Raw genomic sequence first — 20,821 nt, 5'->3', positions numbered from 1 at the left:
TGGGAGTAAGTGCTCAGCAATCCAGTTGTGCAGAAGTCTGCCAAGAGGACCCACTTGTTTCTCATCCCATCCAGAATATGGAGGTGTGCTGCACATCTAGGAGGCTGAGGAGTGGCTGAGAGAACAGCAGCCATGGCTCTCAGCCATGATCAGAGGAACATGAATCCTACTAATTACTTTGCAGACTTATCAGGAAGCCTGCCAGTGAGCTGCTGGGGTCTCCTCACCTATAGATCCCCTCAATTGGCCCAAGGGCACACACCTCACCCACATGCACCTCCACCCTCTGGCCAGCTCTCTTTCTGCATCCCTGATGGTGGCAAGAGCAAGTGTTTTTTGTAGAAAGTTAGTGAGCATTCACAGAAAGCCATACTGACTCTGTGGGATTGAGGAAAGCACACTAACTTCAGCATTGCCCTAGGGAAAGCAAGCAAAGGGAGGCTGTCAGAACTTGGCCTGGCTTTGCAGGATCAAGAGAAGACATATAATCTTAAAAAGGATTCCCCCCAAAAAGGAACAAGAAATGTGGAGCAGGTATATCCATAGAAAAAGTCTGAGAAAGCCTTGGAATTTCTAGCAGAGCTTAGAGAAGGTATTTCTCTCCTAAAGCCAGTCAGTAAAGATGTGGAGGTGACTGCTTCCTCAAAGACAGTAATACAAAATTTGAGAAACATGGGGCCATCTGGGTGGTTTAGTCAGTTTAGTGTACAAATCTTGATCTCAGCTCGGGTCTTGATCTCAGGGCCATGAGTTCAAGCCCCACATTGGGCTCCACACTGGGCATGGAACCTACCTAAAAAAATTTTTTTTTGAGGAACATGAAAAATCAATGAAACATGGCACCACCAGAGGAGTACAGTTTTCTAGTAACCAATGCCAAAGAAATGGAGATCTGAGATTTGTTTGATAAAGAATGCAAAATAGTTGTTTGAAAGAAGCTTGGTGAGGTACAAGAAAATACAGAAAGACAATTCAATAAAATAAGGAAAACAATACATGGAGGAAATGAGAAGTTTAGCAGAGAGAGATCATGAAAATAATGAAACAAATTCTGGGGCTGGAGAATACAATGAATGAAATGAAAAGTGCAATAGATCACATAAATAGCAGGCTGGATCCAGCAGAAGAATCTGTGAAGTAGAAGACGGGTCATTTGAAATAATTCACTCAAGGGGAACAATGAAAAAGTTAAGAAAGTCTATGAGACTATGGGATACCATTAAGAAAAACAATATACACATCAGGGGCTCCCAGAGGGACAAGAGAGGGAGAAAGGGACAGAAAGCTTATTTTAAGAAATAATGGCTGAGAACTTCCCAAATCTGGGAAGAGATTTGGATATCCAAGATCATAAAGCCTATGAGTCCCCCCACCAAATTTCAACCTAAAACTATATTCTTTTTCTTATAATGAAAGTGTCTAAAATCAAAGTGAAAAATTTTTAAACAAGAGAAAAGTCTTCACATACATGGGAACCTCCATAATGATATCTGCAGATTTCTTAGCAGAAGCCTTGCAGGCCAAGAAAGAGTGGGATGATATATTTAAAGTGATGGGGAAAAAACCCTGCCAACAAAGTATACTTTACCTGGTAAAGTTATCCTTTAGAAATGAAGGAGAGGGGCACCTGGATAGCTCAGTTGGTTAAGCATCTGACTCTTGATTTTGGCTCAGGTCATGATCTCACAGTCGTGAGACTGAGACCCACATCAGGCTCTTTGCTGGGCATAGAGCCTGTTTAAGATTGCCTCTCCCTCTGCCTTTCCCCCACTTGCTTGCTCTCTCTCTCAACTAAATAAATATTAAAAAATAAAAATAACTAGGTGTGCCTGGGTGGCTCAGAACATTAAGTGTCCAACTTTGGCTCAGGGCATGACCTTGCAGTTTGTGGGTTGGAGCCCCATGTCAGGCTCTGTGCTGACAGCTCAGAGCCTGGAACGTGCTTCGGATTCTGTGTCTCTCTCTCTGTCCCTCCTCTGCTCACGCTCTCTGTATCTCTCTCAAAATAAATAAACATTTAAAAATAATAAAAAATAAAAATATTAAAATATAGCTATAATTATTTGTTAATGGATACATAATATACAAAGAAATTATAACATCAAAACATAAAATGTTGAGATGGGGAGTAAAAGGTACAGTTTTTGTATGTGATCAAATTTATCACCTTGAAATAGACTATTACATCTATGAGACATTTTATGTAAACCCCATGGTAACAAAAAAGCAAAAAGTTACAGTAGATACACAAAAGATAAATAGGAGGAAATGAAAGCATACTTCCATGGAAAATCATCAATTTGCAAAGGAAGACAGTATGAGGAAGAAAATAACAAGGGAACTACAAAACTGCCAGAAAACAATGAGTAAGATAGCATTTAAGTCCTTATCTTTCAATAATTACTTTAAATATAAATGAATTAAATTCTCCAATCAAAAGGCACAGAATGGCTACAAGGATTTTTTTTAAGTAGTATGGTAACTATCATTAACAATACTGTGTTATATACTTAGAAGTTGTAAGAGAGTAAATCTTAAAAGTTCTCACCATTAAATAAAAAGGTAATTATATGAGGTGATGGAGATATTTACTGTGATAATCACTTTGCAAGTATAGTATATAGATATCACTTACTGTGATAATCATTTTGCAAGTATATGTATATCAAATTGTGTTGTACACCTTAAACTTACACAATGTTGTATGTTATTATATATCCATAAAGCTGGAAAAAAGAAAATGTATGTAAAAAAGCATAAAAGTAGCAAAGATACTCCTATCAACGAAAAATAATAAAGATTTGCCCTCAAATATCAAGACTTACTATAAAGCTATAGTAATTAAGACAGTATGGTATTGACACAAGAGTTAAAACACTGACAAGTGGAAAAGAGAAATAACTAAGGAACACTCATATACATGGACTTGGTTTATGACATCAATGGCACTGCAGATCACTGAGTAAAGGAGGGTCAATTGATTATCATATGAAAAAAATTAAATTGGATCCCTATTATACACAAAAATAATTTTAGATTGATTAAAGACTTAAATAGGAAAGGCAAAAGATTTTGAATTTTTATAAGGAACTATAGAATATCTTTATGTCCTTGAGGTAGAGGGGGATTTTAAAGTAAGATAGAAAAAGCTCAGATCCCTGGCTGACCACCAAAGTACAGATGCATGCATGAGAACCCAGGGAGCCAAAAAAAAAAAAAAAAAAAAAAGACAGAAACCAAAGGGAGCTCTATCTTACAGAGACAGAGCTATATGTGTGAGATCTGTGACTTTACAGTGCCTAGGACTGAGTACATTCCCCAACCCACACAATGTAGGCAGTGGAGAACAAGTCTTACCCATAACAGAGGAGAGAACAGGGGGCTAACAAAGCAACAGGAAACTTTTGTGGGAGCATCAAAAACAAGGGAGACAAAGAGGGAATTAACTTTGAGTATAAATCAAAGTTTATAAACTTGGCATAAATTCTGCATGAAACCTTGACTGACTGTGAGACTACTCAAGTGCAAAGAAAACCTCTATAGGACTAGGCTAAATTAGCAGCAGCTAGAAGCTGAAAAAACAATCATAGACATCAGCAGCTATAAACTTCAGTGTAGGAGTGGGAGGTGGGATGACATGAAAGATGTTGCAGTTTGAGTCCAGGTAAGTTAATTGCCTACAAAACAACAACAACAACAACAACAATAACAACAACAACAACAAGAAACAGCAATCTTCAGAAGAACAAAGCAGATTGTGGAATGCTACATCATATGATCTATGATGGCCAGTCTGCAACCAGGAATTATTAGACACACAAAGAAATGGCAATATAAATGTGACCCACACTCCAGAAGAAAAAGCAGTAAATAAATGAGCAGGCCCGGATGTTGATTTAACAAAAAAAGGCTTTGAACCTACTATTATAAATATGTTCAAAGAAATAAAGGAAAATGTGATACTAATGAATGAACAAATAGAGCCTCTCAACAGAGAAACTGAAACTATAGAAGAGAACCAAATGGAAATTCTAAAGTTAAAAAGCACACTAGCTGAAATGAAAAATACATAGGAGGAACTCAACAGCACAAACAAAATGACAAAAGAGAGAATCAGTGAATTCAATAAGAATTACCCAAGAGAAAGAACAGAAGGGAAAAAAATTTGAAGAAAAAGGAGCAAAGCCTCAGAGACCTGTGATACAATATCAAGTAGTCCAATGTACATGTAATTGGTATCCCAGAAAGGAGAGCAAGAAAGAGGCAGAAAAAAATTTTTTGAAGAAATAATAAGAAAGTATCCCAAGTGTGGTGAAAAATGTTAATTTTCCATGCAAAAAGCTTAACAAACACCAATGAACACAAAGCTACACCTAGGTTAACATCATAGTCAAACTGCTAAAAGTAAAGATAAAGAGGACATTTTGAGAGAACTAAAAGAAAATACATTATATGCAGGGAGGAAATGATACAGGTAATGAATGACTTCTGATCAGATACAATGGAAGCCAGAAAACATTAGGATGACATATGTAAATACTGAAAGGAATAAAAATATGTCAACCATGAATTCCATATCCAGCAAAAGTACTCTTCAAAAATGTAGATGAAATATATACAAATATCAAATAATTATTTGTACACCTAAAGCTAATTTAAAAAAACCTTATTGCAAAACAAAATAAAGAAGAATAAAGTGATTAAGTAGGGAAAGATTTCTCAACCAGAACACAAAAAACCTAAAACCATAAAGGAGGAAATTGATATATGGGACTTCAAAATAAAATTTTTGTTTTAAGTTTATTTATTTTTAGGGGCACCTGGGTGGCTCAGTTGGTTAAGTGTCATACTTCAGCTCAGGTCATGATCTTGCAGTTCGTGAGTTCAAGCCCCACGTTGGGCTCTGTCTGTGCTGACAGATCAGAGCCTGGAGCCTGGTTCAGATTCTGTGTCTCCCTCTCTCTGCCCCCCCCCCCACTCGCACTCAGTCTCTCTCTCTCTCTCTCTCTCTCTCTGTCTCAAAATAAATAAACATTTAAAAATTTTTTATTTTGAGAGAGAGAGAAACAGAGCACAAGTCGGGGGGGAGGGGAAGAGAGAATCCCAAGCAGGCTCTGTTTCCAGCACAGAGCCTGATGTGGGACTCAAACTCACAAACCATGAGATCATAACATGAGCCAAAGTCAAGAGCTGGACACTTAACCAACTGAGCCACCCAGGCACCCCTAAAATTTATTTTTTTTTAAGTTTATTTATTTATTTTGAGAGAGGGAGAGAGTGCACCTGAGCAGGGAAGAGGCAGAGGGAGAGAGAGAGTCCCAAGCAGTTTATGCGCTGTCAACTTGCAGCCCGACATGGGGCTCAGTCTCACAAACTGCAAGATCATGACCTGAGCCAAGATCAGGAGTTGGATGTTGGGGCCCCTGGGTGGCTCAGTCGGTTGAGCGACCGACTTCAGCTCAGGTCATGATCTCACGGTTTGTGGGTCCCAACGTCAGGCTCTGTGCTGACAGCTTGGAGCCTGGAACCTGCTTCGGATTCTGTGTCTGCCTCTCTCTCAGCCCCTCCCCCACTCATGCTCTGTCTCAGAAATAAACATTAAAAAAAAAAAAAAAGAGTTGGATGCTTAACTAACTGAGCCACCCAGGTGCCCCATAACCTTTAACTCTTTGAAAGATATATTTTTTTATAGGAAGGAAAGATATATTTTTTTTTATAGTAGGAAAATGCTACTTAAGATACCACTGTTCCAGAATGACTAAGAGGAGAAGAGCTGGAGAGGGTGTGAGGCAAATGGGATTCATACATTTCTTGAGGGAATACAGAATCACATGGCCATGACACTTTGGCAGTTTGTTCACAAATTAAACCTGACCACCCAGTCAGTAGTATTTCCCTGGACATAGATCTTTGCCAACCCCAGAGAGATGAAAACGTGTATACACACAAATTTGTACATGAAGCTTCATAGCAATTGTGTTCCTAATAGCCAAATCTAGAAATAATCTAAATTACAGTAAGAGAGTAGAAAAACAACATGTGATGTGGTATACTACTCAGCATGAAAGAGGGATCATGCAACAATGTGGTTGAATCTCAACCGAGAACATCAGGCCAGTGAAAGAAGCAGGACATTAAAAAGTACATAGTATATGATTCTATTTATTTAAAATTCTAGAAAAGCAAATCCGTGGGGACAGCTAGGACCAAGGGTGGGTTGAAGGCCTTAACTGCAAACCCTAGGGGGTTTATGGAGGGCATTATGAATGATTAATATTTTGTGAGGCACCTGGGTGGAGCAGTCAGTTAATCATCCAACTCTTGATTTCAGCTCAGGTCATGATCTTATAGTGGTGGGATCGAGCATCGTGTCAGGCTCCACACTGAGCATGGAACCTGCTTGGGATTCTGTCTCTCTGCCCCTCCCCCCCCCATAATAAATAAATAGATAAATAAAATCCATCTTAAGAAGAGAATGATTCATATTTTAATATGGTAGTGATTGTATAATTGTGTACATTTTCCCAAACTCATCAAACTTTACACTTAAAATGGGAGAGTTTTATGTGCATAAATTATGCCTTATAAAACTGTTAAAATTTGTAAATATTTGTAGAGCGGCATTAAAAATGTGAAAGGCTTATTTGCCATGTTGTCTAGCATCTGCAATGGTGAAGCCATAATCCCAAGGAAATTACCTCAGATTATGACTGCATTTTGGGATAAGATCTTCAAAGTAATTAAAATGAAATGATTAGGGTGGGCCCTAATCCAGTATGACTTTATAAGAAGGGGAAATTTGGACACAGACATGTACAAAGGAAAGAGAATAGGAATACACAGGGAGATGACAGCCATCAACAAGCCAAGGAGAGAGCCTCGACAGATCCTTTCCTCACGGCCCCTAGAAGGAACCAAGCCTGCTGACACCTTGAACTTCTAGCCTTCAGAACTGAGAGATAATAATATTTCTGTTGCTTAAGCCATTCTGTTACACTCAGTGACAGCAGCCCATATGAGGATACTCGGGATAGAAGTGGAACAGTATACATTTAACAAACATTTATTCACCTACTGTGAGCCTGGCACTGCACTTGGGTCCAAGCATCTAATGAACAAAGAGACATCTTGTACCTGCGTGCATCCCTGTCGTGGGGTGCACTCAGCCTGAGACCATGGAAATCGAAATGAACAGGATTGTTTGGGGCAAACAGCACACACATGAGAGCATGGGCACAGATGACCAGGTTGGAGAGCTGTTGAGTCAAATTCTGTCTCTCCTTAAAATTTTTTTTAAATGTTTTTATTTCTTTTTGAAGTAGAGAGAGAGAGACAGAGCATGAGCAGGGAAAGAACACAGAGAGAAGGAGACACAGTATCCGAAGCAGGCTCCAGGCTCTGAGCTGTCAGCACAGAGCCGACGTGGGGCTCGAACTCACAAACTGTGAGATCATGACATGAGCCGAAGTTGGTTGCTTAACCGACTGAGCACCCAGTCGCCCCAAATTCTGTCTCTCCTGAGTACTTGTTATATTTATAGTGTGTGATAAGGTATTTGAATTTCCTCTAGGATTATTTCATGAAAGTGATTTGTCATCATGAGACATCTTCAAATGGCTAGATTTCCTTCTACTTTCAGGAGATTGCTTCTTGAAGACAATACTATTGCTTCTCCTTTCTTATTTCCCCCATCTTAACAGGTGGCATGGAATCCAAAGCCAGAGTGGGTGACCCTGCTGCAACTTCTATCCCTGCCCCCCCCCCCCACCATCAGCTGTGTCTCTATGATGACCAGCACATTGTGATCAAGGCATGTCCCTGTGGGTCTGCCTCTTCTGGCACTCTGTCTGGTGGTGACTTCTCTTATTGCTTGTACAGGTGATGACAATGCCAGAATATTTGAGGAAGAGGTTTGGTGGCTTCCGGATCCAGTTCCTCCTTGCTATTCTGTACTTATTCCTCTATATCTTCAATAAGATCTCGGTGAGTTGTATAAAAGCCAGCCCAAGAAACAAAACAAAACAACAAAAATTCAGTAGGTAGGATGGTGCTAGATTGGTGTCAGCAGTTCACTCTGTGGCCCCATAAGTTACTTACGTTTTCTTCTGTCTAAGCTAGAGCAGAGAAAAAAAAATAGCTTAATAATACTTTGCAAAAAATAAAGGCGGGGCATCTTATTTGTCTTCCAAGCCTCAGTTACAGGTCCCTCTGCGTTTCTAGAGAACCTTGGCCTTAATCTATGTCATGTCATTAAGTGATGTCACTCCTCTGCTTAAAACAATCCAGGAATTTCCACCACCCTTTCAAGAAAACCTAAGCCCCTTGTTATGATCTGTGAGGATGTTCTGTTCTAGTCCCTGCCTCTCCAGCCTTGTCTCCTGGTCTCCTCCCCTGTTCTCACCAGGCTCTGGCCCCACTGCCTGCCTTATGTTTCTCAAACCTGCCAATCTTATTCCCACTGAAAGCCCCTGACATTTGTTTCACACTGTGTCTAGAATGTACCCCCCCTCAAAAAAAAATTTCAAATATCACCTCCTTGAAGAGGCCTTCCATGGGTGTACCTAGTCAATCTCTATTTCATTGTTATGTTTTGGTGGGGTTTTTTGTAATACTTGTTACCATGTGAGAATAATTTATCTGTTACCTTTCTGATTATCTGCCTTCTCCACTTCAGTGCAAGCTTGTTGAGGCAAGAGCCTTGCCTGGCTTGTTCACTGCATTACCCACTGTGCTGAGAAAATTATTGGCACCTAAGGCACTTGATAAATGTGTGTGTGTGTGTGTTTAACTGACTGAATGAGGGGCGTCTGGGTGGCTCAGTTGGTTGAGCTCTTAATTTTGGCTCAGGTCATGATCCCAGGGTCATGTGATCGAGCTGTATACTGAGGGTGGAGCCTGCTTAAGATCCTTTCTCTTCCTCTGCCCCATTCCCCCACTCATACTGTCTCTATAATAAAAACTATAAATAAATAAATACATGCACGCATGCATACAGACATACAATGTGAGTATCACCTATCACACGACATAGAAATTGCCTATTTAGTTCCTGTCACTAAATATAAGCTTCTTGGGGGCAGCAACTGAGTTTTAGTAGCCCTGTGTCTTCTGAACCCTGTCGAGTATCTGCTATGCTGGTGCACAGTAAACATTTGGTGAATAAATGGATAGATGAATAAAGGGAGGATCTCTGCCCATTGCATCCCTACTTTGGAGACCAGAATAACTAGGCAAGAGATTAGCCAGTTAAATGATATGCAGATGCTTTAAAATCAGTGCCAGCCAAACCAGGGATCAACAAATCCAGCCTGCAGGCCAATCAACCTAATGTTCTGCTTTGTACAGTCCTTGAGCTGAGAATGGCTTTTTATAGTTTTAAATGGTTGTGGAAAGCAGTGGCAGTATGTGGCCTGCAAAGCCTACAGTATTTATTATATGGTCTTTTAGAGAAAAAACTTACCAGCCCCTGTTGAGCTGTCCCCTTTGCCTCTTCCAATGGCAGAACTATAAGAACAGCTCACTCTCTGAGCATGTTCCCTGTTCTAAGGGTCTAGAGAGGAATAGGCCAAGTTTTGTATGAACTGAATTCATTGGATTGACCCAAGCCCTAAAAGTGCTGACCTTGGTTGAACTCATGGCATAAGCCTTTTTTCCCAACAGAACTTGGGTAGCCCTCACCCCATGTCCATTAGTGACGGAGTGAATGTGCTAACCATAGACCACTTCCTGCAGATGGCTTCTGGGGTCTTTATGATACTGCTGTTGATTGAGCTGGAAATGAAAATGCAGCCTGTTTCCTTTGTACTCATTTCAGGTGGAGATCTGTACTGGTGCCATGTTCATGAGACTGGTTTTGGGGTTAGACGTCTACCTGGCCACCATAATCTTACTGACAATTATGGGCATTTATACCATCACAGGTGAGGTTACTGTAACCACACAGGTATTTATACTGACACAAAAGCTCTACTTTTTTTTTTAATGTTTATTTTTGAGAGAGAGAGAGTGTGAGTGGGGGAATTGCAGAGAGAGAGGGAGACACGGAATTCGAAGCAGACTCCAGGCTCTGAGCGGTCAGCCCGGAGCCTGACGCGGGGCTTGAACCCACGAGCTATGAGATCATGACCTGACCCAAAGTCAGATGCTTAACCGACTGAGCCACCCCGGGCGCCCCAAAGCTCTACTACTTATAGTGGAGTGCTAGTAGACAAGGAGGCAGAGGGTCTCAGCTTTTGCATTTTCCCTAAGTCTGTAGATCATACTGCTAGGCCTGAGGGGGTGGAACAGTGAAAATAATGGAGGCAGGGTGCCTAAGTGACATACTACCTCTAGAAATCAGATCAGGCCAGTGGGGGCTTTCTAAGGGCATTGGCAAGGATGGCAGTGATCATGTTTGGAGCGGGCCATCATCTGACACTGCAGGCTGCTAAGTAAAAGAGTAGAAACAGAAAAGGAATTAGGGGGAGGCAGCAGCTTCAGTCATCCTGGTCACCTGGTAACCTGGTCAGGCCATCAGATAGCATCTTTTATGTAGGCAATTCTGTCCCAGAGTCTCTGCCTAAGTTTTGAGAGCGGGGGCCCTCATCACTTGTTTTTTCCAGCCACAGTGCAAATCTTGGATGCTGGTGAGTGTCCCTGGCAGTTTACCACTGTCTGAGTGAGGAGGATCAGGGTAGGGTATGGAATGCACTCAATTAATGGCTCTCAATGCACAAGGGAGTGGGAGTTGGGGGTTCCTTCCTAGGTGACATTTGGTAATGTCTGGATACATTTTGGGTTGTCCCAACCAGGGAGGGGGGGGTGGTGCTGCTGGCATCTAGCATGTTGAGACCAGAGATGCTGCTAACTGTTGCTTCCAAACTGAGATTTTGTGATTAAAGATGTACTTTTTTGCTTAGGAAAACTACCAGCTTTTCATTCATCCAAAAAATGGGAAGTAAAGGGAAATTGGGACATAGAAGGGCAAGATAAGAATCCAACAAAAGATCATGAGGGATGTTAAAGAGAGAACACAAGATGTACCAAGACTAAGCATGTTATTGTAAGACCTACTGACTTAAAGGTACAAAGGTGTGAATGGAGAGATCTGGAAGGAGACAAGCATGTAGAATAGGGATACAGAAGTGACTTTCAGCAGAGAGTCTCAAATGTTGCTTTTGTTTCTCTTTCTCCTACCTATTCAGGTGGTTTTGCAGCTGTAGTCTTTACTGATACCTTACATGCTGCTGTTATGGTTCTGGGATCAATCTTGTTAATGGTCTTTGGTAAGTCAATCTTGGAATACTGGGCACCATGGCTGGAATCTTCCAGTCTGATTGCTGTCTGGGCCATTTCAGCACTTTCATCTTTTACAGATGAGGAGACTGAGGCCCTCAGATCCCTTAGAGCATTATCTCAGGTCACACAAAAAGTTGAGGAGTAAACCTTTGCTCACTTCAGAAGACATAGAAGTGGTAATGACAAACTGTAGTGCTTTGGGACAGTGATCGACTGGCCCACCACACTCATCCCCACCTCTGTGCCTCAGCCCATGCTCTTCCTCTGCAGTTATAAGCCCCTCTCCTTTTCATCCACACAGTTAAATCTACCCATCAAGGTCAACAGAAGACCCACCTCCAAAAATGTGATTCTGTTATTATTCCATCTACATGTCTTTTCTTCTGTGGACTCAAATCACTACTACACACACCTTGATATTTTTGTGATACATACCTTGATTGTTCATTGATTGTGTCATATAAATAAATCATACCCCTCAGCTCCAGAACTTCTTAAGAACCAAAACCATTGTATCCTGCACACAGTGTGCAGTCTGAGGCACATGGTAGGTGCTTATTAAGTGGTAAGAATGAAAACAATAGCTAACAGAAACCGAGTATCAGGTACCACATTGGCATTTATCCATATTAATCTTCACATCACTGTGATGCATAACTACTATTGTTATCCCTATTTTACAGATGAGGAAACTGAGTTATTCAGTTAAGTAACTTGCTCATGAGACACACTAAGAGCAGAACTCATAGCTGAGTCTCTAAACACCAAATTCCACTATGTGAACTAAGATATTATAATACCTGTAATGGCAAGTACATTTAACCTTAAAATGATAGTTTTCTCCCACTAGCTAAGATAATGACCTCAGTGAGGTTGGTGTTACCCACTGCTCCATGGGTCAGAGATTGGTCTTACATAAATCTGGAAGGAAAAACTCTTGTCTCAGGTATTGAAAAATTATTGAAATGGTACGTGAATACAGTTGAAGGACTGTGGTTCCGTAAAGCATGTTGTTGAGCCCCATTGAATGAGAAATGATAGAATCAAACAGAGTCACATAGTCCTCACTCTTAACATTCAGTAAGCATTAGTGTGCCATGAGGTGTACTCAGAGCTATATTGCTGGAACACAAAATACACATCAGGCATAATCTAAGGAATTTTTTTAATGAATTGGGAAGCACTGACAAATTTGAATGACAAAACCCTAAACTATAGAACACACTAAGCCATTGTTTTTAATTGCGTACTAGTGTTAAACATCAACAGTTTTTAAATCCGCCACCCTCACCCCAATAGTTGAAAATGACATCTGACTAAACTTTAGGAGCAGGTGGAATATTCCATTTAATGTTAGCAATTACATCTCTAAGTAATTATATATTCTTTACTCTTATAGACTGAATATTCGTCTCCCTCCCAAAATTCATATGTTGAAATCCTAACCCCCAAGGCGAAGCCATTGGGAACTGATTAGGTCATAAGAGCAGAGCACTCATGAATGGCATTAGTATCCTTATAAAAGAGACCCCAGAGAGCCCCCTCACTTTTTCCACCATTTGAGGACACATTGAGAAGATAGCCATGTATGAGCCAGGAAGGGGATCCTCACGAGACACCCAATCATCCAGCACTTGACCTCAGACTTCCTAGCCTCCAGAGCCATGGGAAGTAAATATTTGCAGTTTGTAAGTCACCCAACCTGTGGTATTTTCTTATAACTGCCCAAACAGACTAAGACTTTTTCTGAGAAATGTAATGGGATTTTTTTATAATTAGGGCATTCATGTTGGTAGGTAAACTATTTTAAACTAATGGGATAATTGTTTTCTTTTAAAAATATATAAGATCTTATACATCCAAATGAGTATCGTCCAAACTAGTCGCCATGAGACCCCATACACATCCAGTTGCAATTTTTTGTTTTTAATTTTTAGGTAGTACACACACAAGGTAAACAAAACAAAAAGGTACACAGTGAAATATTCATTGCTCTCAGTTTCTCAATTCAACTCTCCAGAGACAACTAGTATTATTAGTTTTGTATATATCCTTCCAGATATATTCTTCATGTATACAATCTTTTTTTAATCTATGAGAGACATATTTTAACAGAATCAAAACAAAATTTTGCAGTCTGTTATTCCACCACTGGTTCTATATCTTGGGCAAACTTCTATGTCCGTGAATGGAGATCTATTAAATCTTTTTGTTTTTGTATTTGTAGTAAACTTTATTGAAAAGTGCACAAGTCAAAGTATGTAGCTAGATGAGATATCACAAAGTGAACACAGCCTGGTAACAAGTACCCAGGTCAAGAAGTTATCTTTTTTTCCCTTGCTTTCCAAACTTTATACCTTTTGTTTCCTTTTCTTGCCTATTGCACTGGCCAGGGTCATGAGTACAGTGTTGAATAGAAGTAGAGACAACAGACATCCTTGTCTCTTTGCCAATTTAGAGAGAAATCTTTGGATATTTCACCATTAAATAAATCATTTGCTGTCAATTTTTGGTAAATACTCTTTGCCAGGCTAACAAGTTCCCTTCTAGTCCTAGTTGGCTACAATTATCATGAACGTGTGTTTTTTTTTTAAGTTATTTATTTTGAGAGAGAGGGAGGGAGAGCAAGAGCAAGAGCACACCAGTGGGGGAAGGGCAGAGGGAGAGGGAGAGAGAGAGAATTGCAAGCAGGCTCTGTGCTGTCGGCACAGAGCCCGACATGAGGCTCATACTCATGAACTGTGAGGCCATGACCTGAGTTGAAATCAAGAGTTGGATGCCTAACCGACTGAGCCACCCAGGTACCCCTATCATGAACAGGTTTTGAATTGTAGCAAGTGTTTCTTCCACATTTACTGAGATGATTATATTATGTTTCTCCCTTATTCTGTTAACATGGTGAATTATATTGAATTATTTTTCAGTGTTAACTCAATCTTGAATTCCTGGAATAAACCCAGCTTTGTTGAGACATACCCTAAATTATCCTCCAAAGTGGCTGTATTAACTTATATTCTCAGCAATATATGTCAGAATATGTGTTCCCTACCCTTACAGCCAATAATTGATGTTTTAAGCCTTTTTAAAAATTTGCCAAATAGGGGAAGGAAAAAAAAAAGTATCTCATTCTTGTTTTAACTGGAAGTTTCTAGAGACTGGTGAAGTTAAGCATCATTTTATATACTTAGTGGCCATTTGGAGTTCCTCTTTTGTAAATTACCCACTCATATTCTCTACTATATTTCTTCTGAGTAGTTTCCCTTGGCTATTGTTGTATAAGAGTTCTTTATACATGACACAAATTTCTTCTTTTGGCCTGACAGCTTTTTAACTTGATTTCAGTCATATAAATTTTAAATTTTGAGGTCAAATTTACCAACTTTCCTCTTCCTTTTTGTGACTTGTCTAAGAAGGTAGACTAACTCAACTCTCTACTTCTGTAGTTCATGAAGATATTCTGTTTTTTTCTAATAACTTTGTAGTTTAGTATTTTGCTTTCTTTTAATCCATATGGGATTAATTTATAGAAGTGCCATGAGGTGTCTTATTCATTTTATAGTCACTCAGTATTCTTTTATTGACTACTTTCAACTCTAAATGATTCTGAACACACTTCAATAATCAAATCTGTATCAAAGGAACATGTTTTAATATGCCAAAATAAAAGGAATTTTTTAGTTAAGTGGAACTATGGGTGTTTTGTGCCTTTTAAAAACATTTTTTTTTTAATGTTAAGATTGTATACCACTTAGGATATTGACAGATGAATGCTATGACTGAGGAAAATTTCAAATATGACATTTTATAAACATTTTGTTGGCATTGCAGGAAAGTGAATATTAATTTCTATTCTAGCCAAGATTCTTTAGAAAGCTTGTGATAGAACTTTAGTTCAAAACTAGCATAAGCAAGTAAATACCTTCTTGGCTCACGTAAGTAAAAATTCCAGAGGCACAGTACCTTCAGTGATGCCTAGATCCAGGGTTCTGAATGAACCAGGTAAACAAGAGAGCTTCAAACTGCCAGACTAGCTCAGAACCCCAAAGAAAGGAAGCAGGCTTTTTTGGTTCCTTAAGCAGAAGTCTCCTGGGACAGATTCTGATTAGCCCAGTTTGGGTCTCATATCTATTCCTGACACATCAGCTGTTTCCCATGGGACAGAGCATTGGCCAGGCCTGGGGCACATGCCATATTGGAATGGTGGACAGTTTGATGAGGCCCACCTAAGCAACACTGGATGGAATGCAACTGGAAGGAGGGGTTCTGCTACCAGAAGCTGGAGTGGGGGGGGGGGGGTGCACACAACCACCAATGTCCACTGTACTCCCATTTCTCTTTGGAAGAGATGTCTTTTTTTAGGCACATACAGTTTTGACTATTTTTCAGTCCATTGTGCTTTTTATACTAGGTACAGTCAATGAAACTGGGTCTCACTTTGTAATCTTGGGTCTTCAAACATATGTTATTGTGTGGTGTAAGATACTGATAAATTTTATCGTGTTTTAAGCCTTTCAGGAAGTGGGAGGATACCAGGAGCTACTGAATAAATACCCACATAGTAAGCCAGACCCAATCCATGAAGGAAATTGGACTGCCAAGCCAGAGTGTTTTATTCCTCGCCTGGATTTTTTCCATATCTTCCGAGATCCCGTCAGTGGAGACCTCCCATGGCCTGGAATTGTCTTTGGCGTCTCCACCCTCTCCTTATACTACTGGTGCGCTGATCAGGTAATTAGACGTGGTGCAGGTGAAGTGACTACATTGGAGGCTGGTCGGTCTCAGTGCATTCTAGGCTTTACCAGTCTCTATAGGCAACAGCGGGCCTGACTGCACTCAGTGATCAGGTTTCCCTTCCAGTCTTTACTTATTGCCTAAAGAACTTCATCAGAAATTCTGTTTAAAAGGAATTTCACTCACAGTCCCATTATAACCCATCATCTATTTTCATTGTTTCCTTCTTCCCATCATTATCACATGAAAAACATGTCAGTTTTCCCCAACTGAGTCTGTAAATTAAATGTAACCAATCACTATTTCAGTTGGATTTTTTTAAGGACTCAAATTTATTCTGAAAATTATATGGCTCACCATCAATGGTAGCTCATTAAGTAAGCTGTGAAATATTCACATGGTGCAAAGGCAATAGAGAAATGAAAAGAAAGTACAGCTATACACAATAACATGGATGAATCTTCACAGCTTGATTTTAGACACAGAAGGCTAGGCACTGCATGATTACATTTTTATAAAGTTTAACACAGGCAGTGCTAACTTGTGTCATTTAGGAATACATAGTAATTGGCATATATATAAAGAAAAGCAAGGAAGAAATAAAGTAGTCATGAAAGCAGTCATATCTGGAGCAAGGGAAGGGGTTGAGATGAAAAAAAGTCCCATGTAGCAGCATTATTCACAATTACCACAAGGTGGAAACAATCTAAATGTTCACCCACCAATGAATTAATAAAACAGAATGTGTATCCATTCATTGGAATATTATTCAGCCATATAAAGGAATGAAGTAGGAACACATACTACAACCTAGATGGATCTCGGAAACATTATACTAAGTGGAAGAAGCCAGACACAAAGATCACCTAATGTATGATTCCTTTTATATGAAATGTCGGGAGTAGGCAAATCCATAGAGATGGAAATCCAATTAGTGCTTGCCAGGGGCTGGGAGAGAAGGAATGGAGGGGGACAGTTTAATGGATGTGTTTGTTCTTCTGGGGTGATGAAAAAGTTTTGAAAGTAGAGAGAGGTGGTAATTGCATAAGATTGGGAATGCACTAAATGCTACTGAATTGTTCGCTTTAAAATGGTTAACTATATATTATGTGATTTTCACCTTAATTTTTGCAAAAAAACAAAACAAAACAAAAAACAAAAAAAAGAGCCACAGGGAGGCTTCTGGGGTACCTGCAATGTTCCATCTCGATTTGGATGGGTGTTAGACTGTATGCTGTTAATGTGCTACCGTGTACTTTCATATTTATATCACAATAAAAAAATACTTTCATATTTATATCACAATAAAAAAAAGGTTTAAACATTTTGTGGAAGAAGAAAATGCTATAAATCCCTAACCCAAGTTTGAAACTGAACAACAAAGGGAGAGAACTTGCCAAACCAGATATTTAAACATCTACAAGGTAGCAATAATAAAAATAGTTTGAAATATCCAAGAATAGACACACAGACTAATGGAACAGAATAAAGAGGTCAGGCAGATTTATGTACTTATAGGAATTTAATATGTATCTAAGGAGGCTTCAGAAATCAACAGGGGTGTGGGGCACCTGTCTGGCTCAGTCAGTAGAGCATACAGACTCTTGATCTCAGGGTCATGAATTCAAGCCCCAGGTTGGGCTTGGAGCCTAACTTAAAATAAAACTAACTAACTAACTAACTAAATGAATAGAAAGAAAGAAAGAAAAAAGAAAGAGAAAGGAAGAAAGAAAGAAAAGAAAAGAAAAAAGAAAGAAAGAAAGAAAGAAAGAAAGAAAGAAAGAAAGAAAGAAAGAAAGAAAGAAAGAAAGAAAAGAAAGAAATGGGGGAGATACATACTCTTTGTTAGAAAACGTAGTTGTTAGAAAACCAATGGACTATCTGGAGTAACAAAACTTCACCCCCAGCCAGCACTTAGTACAAAGGTAGACTTCAGGTGGGTTAAAGACTTAAATGTGGGAAGTGAAACTATGCATCTAAGGAAGGGTAACAGAATATTTTTAAGACATATCAGGGAGTACAAATCATACTGGTTTGATTACATTACATATAAGTACTTTTTATTTTTTACTTCTTTAAGTTTATTTTTGAAAGAGAGAAAGAGTATTGGTGAGCATATGAGCAGGGGAGGGGCAGAGAGAGAGGGAGGGAGGGAGAATCCCAAAGGAGAAAGAGAGAATCTGGTCAGCATAGAGCCCAACACAGGGCTCAAGCCCACGAACTTTGAGATCATGACCTGGGCCAAAACCAAGAGGTAGATACTTAACCGACTGAGCCACCCAGGGGCCCATACATAATAAGTACTTTTTAACAAAGAGTATCATAGATAAAGTCAACAGATGACAGATTAGAGAAGATTATTGGATTTATCATGAATAAGAAACAATAGCAAATCCATAAGAAAAAGGAGCTCCAATAGAAATGTGGGCAAAAGATAATGACAGGCCATTTATAAAAAAGGAAATTCAAACAAGCATTAATGCTAACAAGCATATAACCCAGAGTTATCACATAAGTACAGCTTAAAACCACAAGGAGACTGGCAAAATTAGAAAGATTGATAATGTCCAGGTCAGCCCTCACACAAGGGCTCCTGGGTGGCTCAGCCAGTTAAGCACCCAGCTCTTGGTTTCAGCTCAGGTCATAATCTCGTGGTTTCATGAATTCAGGCCCCAAGTTGGGCTCTGTGTTGACTGTGTGGAGCCTGCTTGGGATTCTCTGTCTCCCTCTCTCTCTCTGCCCTTCCCCCACTTAAACTATCTCTGTCTCTCTCAAAAAAAAAAAAAACAAAAACAAAAAAAACTCGTGCACTTCTGGTGGAAGTATAGACTGGTGTGATCTGTTCTGGAGGGCAATCCAGCAGTATTTTATAAAAGTAAGTATATCGTACTCTGAGCTAGCAGTGGTGTTCCTCAGAAGCTACCTAAAAAATCCTCATGCAAGTTCATGAGGGACTATAATATGCAATGTTGATCACAGTGTTGATTGTGCTGGTTACTCCTAAGTGGGTAGATAAAATGGCAGGGGGGTAGAAAGACTGTGGAATACCATACAGTCATGAGAGCAATGGACTAGATGACATGTAGCAACACTAAAGGGTCTTTAAAATGTAGTGAGTGGAAAGACAAGAAATGAGATCCAGAGCACAATACATGGGTATTCTCTCTAATATAGCTCTGAGGATTTTTTTTTATTTGTATTTTTGCCGATCTATTTATCACATGTTTATTGATCTTTCTGTATTTTTCTTTTCAGTTTCTTCTGCAAATTTAAAAGTTGCCCCTGACCTTTCACTTCTGACAATGGGTAAACTAGATTTCCTGAACTACCTCCCATAACAAAATTTTCTAGTTCTACTGGGTAAAATGTAACAAGCATCTGTTTGTAGTCATAGCAAAGCTCATAAGAAAGGAAGAAAATCTCCAGAGGCCAAAAAACCCAAGAGAGTAGTGAACTCAAGAGAGTTACGCTGAGGGGCACCTGGGTGGCTCAGTTGGTTAAGCATCTGACTCTTGGTTTCACCTCAGGTCATGATCTCACGGTTGGTGAGTTTGAGCCCCACGTTGGGCTCTGCACTGACAGGATGGATCCTGCTTGGAATTCTCTCTCTCCTCTCTACCCCTCCCTTGCTCATATTCTCTATCTCTTTCTATCTCTCAAAAATAAGTAAATAAACATTTAAAAGAGAGAGAGAGAGAGTTAAGCTGACACTAGCACCTATGGTGCCCTGAGAGCATTTGCCAAGCCAGGATTTCCGAGGCTTAGGTTTAACTGGCCAGGTGAGAACAGGAGAAAGGCCTTGAGTTCATGAGTGGTGAAGAGTGAAGGCTGTTACCTCAGTGAAAAGGTGGACTGGGAAAATATCTGCCCACCAGCAAGGAGAAATAGCTGAAAACAAACAAACAAACAAACAAAATCAACCTGGGCCCCAGGAGGAAGAAAAATTCTCCCCTGAGAACTCACAAGGGAAGACTAGCCTTCCTATACATTTAGGTGTTTAATTTAAATTTTTAATTTAATTTAATTCCCTGAATTGTCAGGGAAACCCCATGGGAAGAAATGAACATAAACTCATCCAAAATTTGTTACACATTGACCCGGCAGGAGTAATGGCAGATTTTCCCTGGAGAGATGCACCCTCAGCCGAGGTCTTGCAGGATTCCCACAAATGAATGCCTGCCCAACATGAGCCCCTAAGCTGAAATTAGAAGACACGGAAGAATCAAACCACCTTGAGCCAGAAACAGCAGAATTAGCACCCCCAAACTTCAGAACATTGAGGTATACGATACCAAATACAAAAAAAAAAGTTTAAAGAAATAAAAATGGAACTAAAAACATTAACACCATTCTACCAAAATGATCAGTCAGATTTGAATAATCAAACTTCTAGATATGAAAAATAGGCTTACTGAAATGTGAAACTCAGTAGCTGTTAAAATAGCAGATTAAAGGAGCACCTGGCTGGCTCAATGGGAGGAGCATGCAACTCTTGATCTCAGAGTCGTAGATCACATTAGGTGTAGAGGTTACTTAAATAAATAAACATTAAAAAACTAGCAGATTAAGCATAGCTGAAGGGGAAAAAATAGTCATCTGAAAGAGATAACTGAAGAAATGGAAAGCACAAAGCTGGAAAGTATGAAAGGGAAACAAAGTGACATGGAAGAGAGAATCAGGATTAAGATATATCTCATTGGAGCTCCAGAAGAAAAGGAGAGAGAAGCAATATTTAAGAGAAAGTGGCTGAGAAGTTTTGCCATTGCTAAAAGAGCAGGAAGCATTGGATTCCAGAGTCACAGTGAATCTCAAG

General features: G+C 39.7%; 1 protein-coding gene across 3 annotated transcripts in view; it reads left to right on the top strand.

Annotated features, from left to right (window-relative positions):
• Positions 1–20,821, top strand: part of LOC106979700 (sodium/glucose cotransporter 1-like) — a 57,505-nt gene that overhangs the window by 12,037 nt on the left and 24,647 nt on the right. For all 3 annotated transcript variants that reach the window (XM_053205483.1, XM_015077616.3, XM_053205484.1), the window contains 4 exons: positions 7,879–7,983; positions 9,815–9,920; positions 11,184–11,264; positions 15,785–16,005. In XM_053205483.1, the coding sequence (XP_053061458.1) occupies positions 7,879–7,983; positions 9,815–9,920; positions 11,184–11,264; positions 15,785–16,005 (513 nt within the window). The remainder of the gene's footprint in view (positions 1–7,878; positions 7,984–9,814; positions 9,921–11,183; positions 11,265–15,784; positions 16,006–20,821) is intronic.

The sequence above is a fragment of the Acinonyx jubatus genome, chromosome D3, assembly GCF_027475565.1.
Source record: "Acinonyx jubatus isolate Ajub_Pintada_27869175 chromosome D3, VMU_Ajub_asm_v1.0, whole genome shotgun sequence".
Taxonomy (NCBI): Eukaryota; Metazoa; Chordata; class Mammalia; order Carnivora; family Felidae; genus Acinonyx; species Acinonyx jubatus.
Note: the sequence above shows the minus strand (reverse complement) of the source record. Positions and strands in the feature narration are given on the sequence as shown.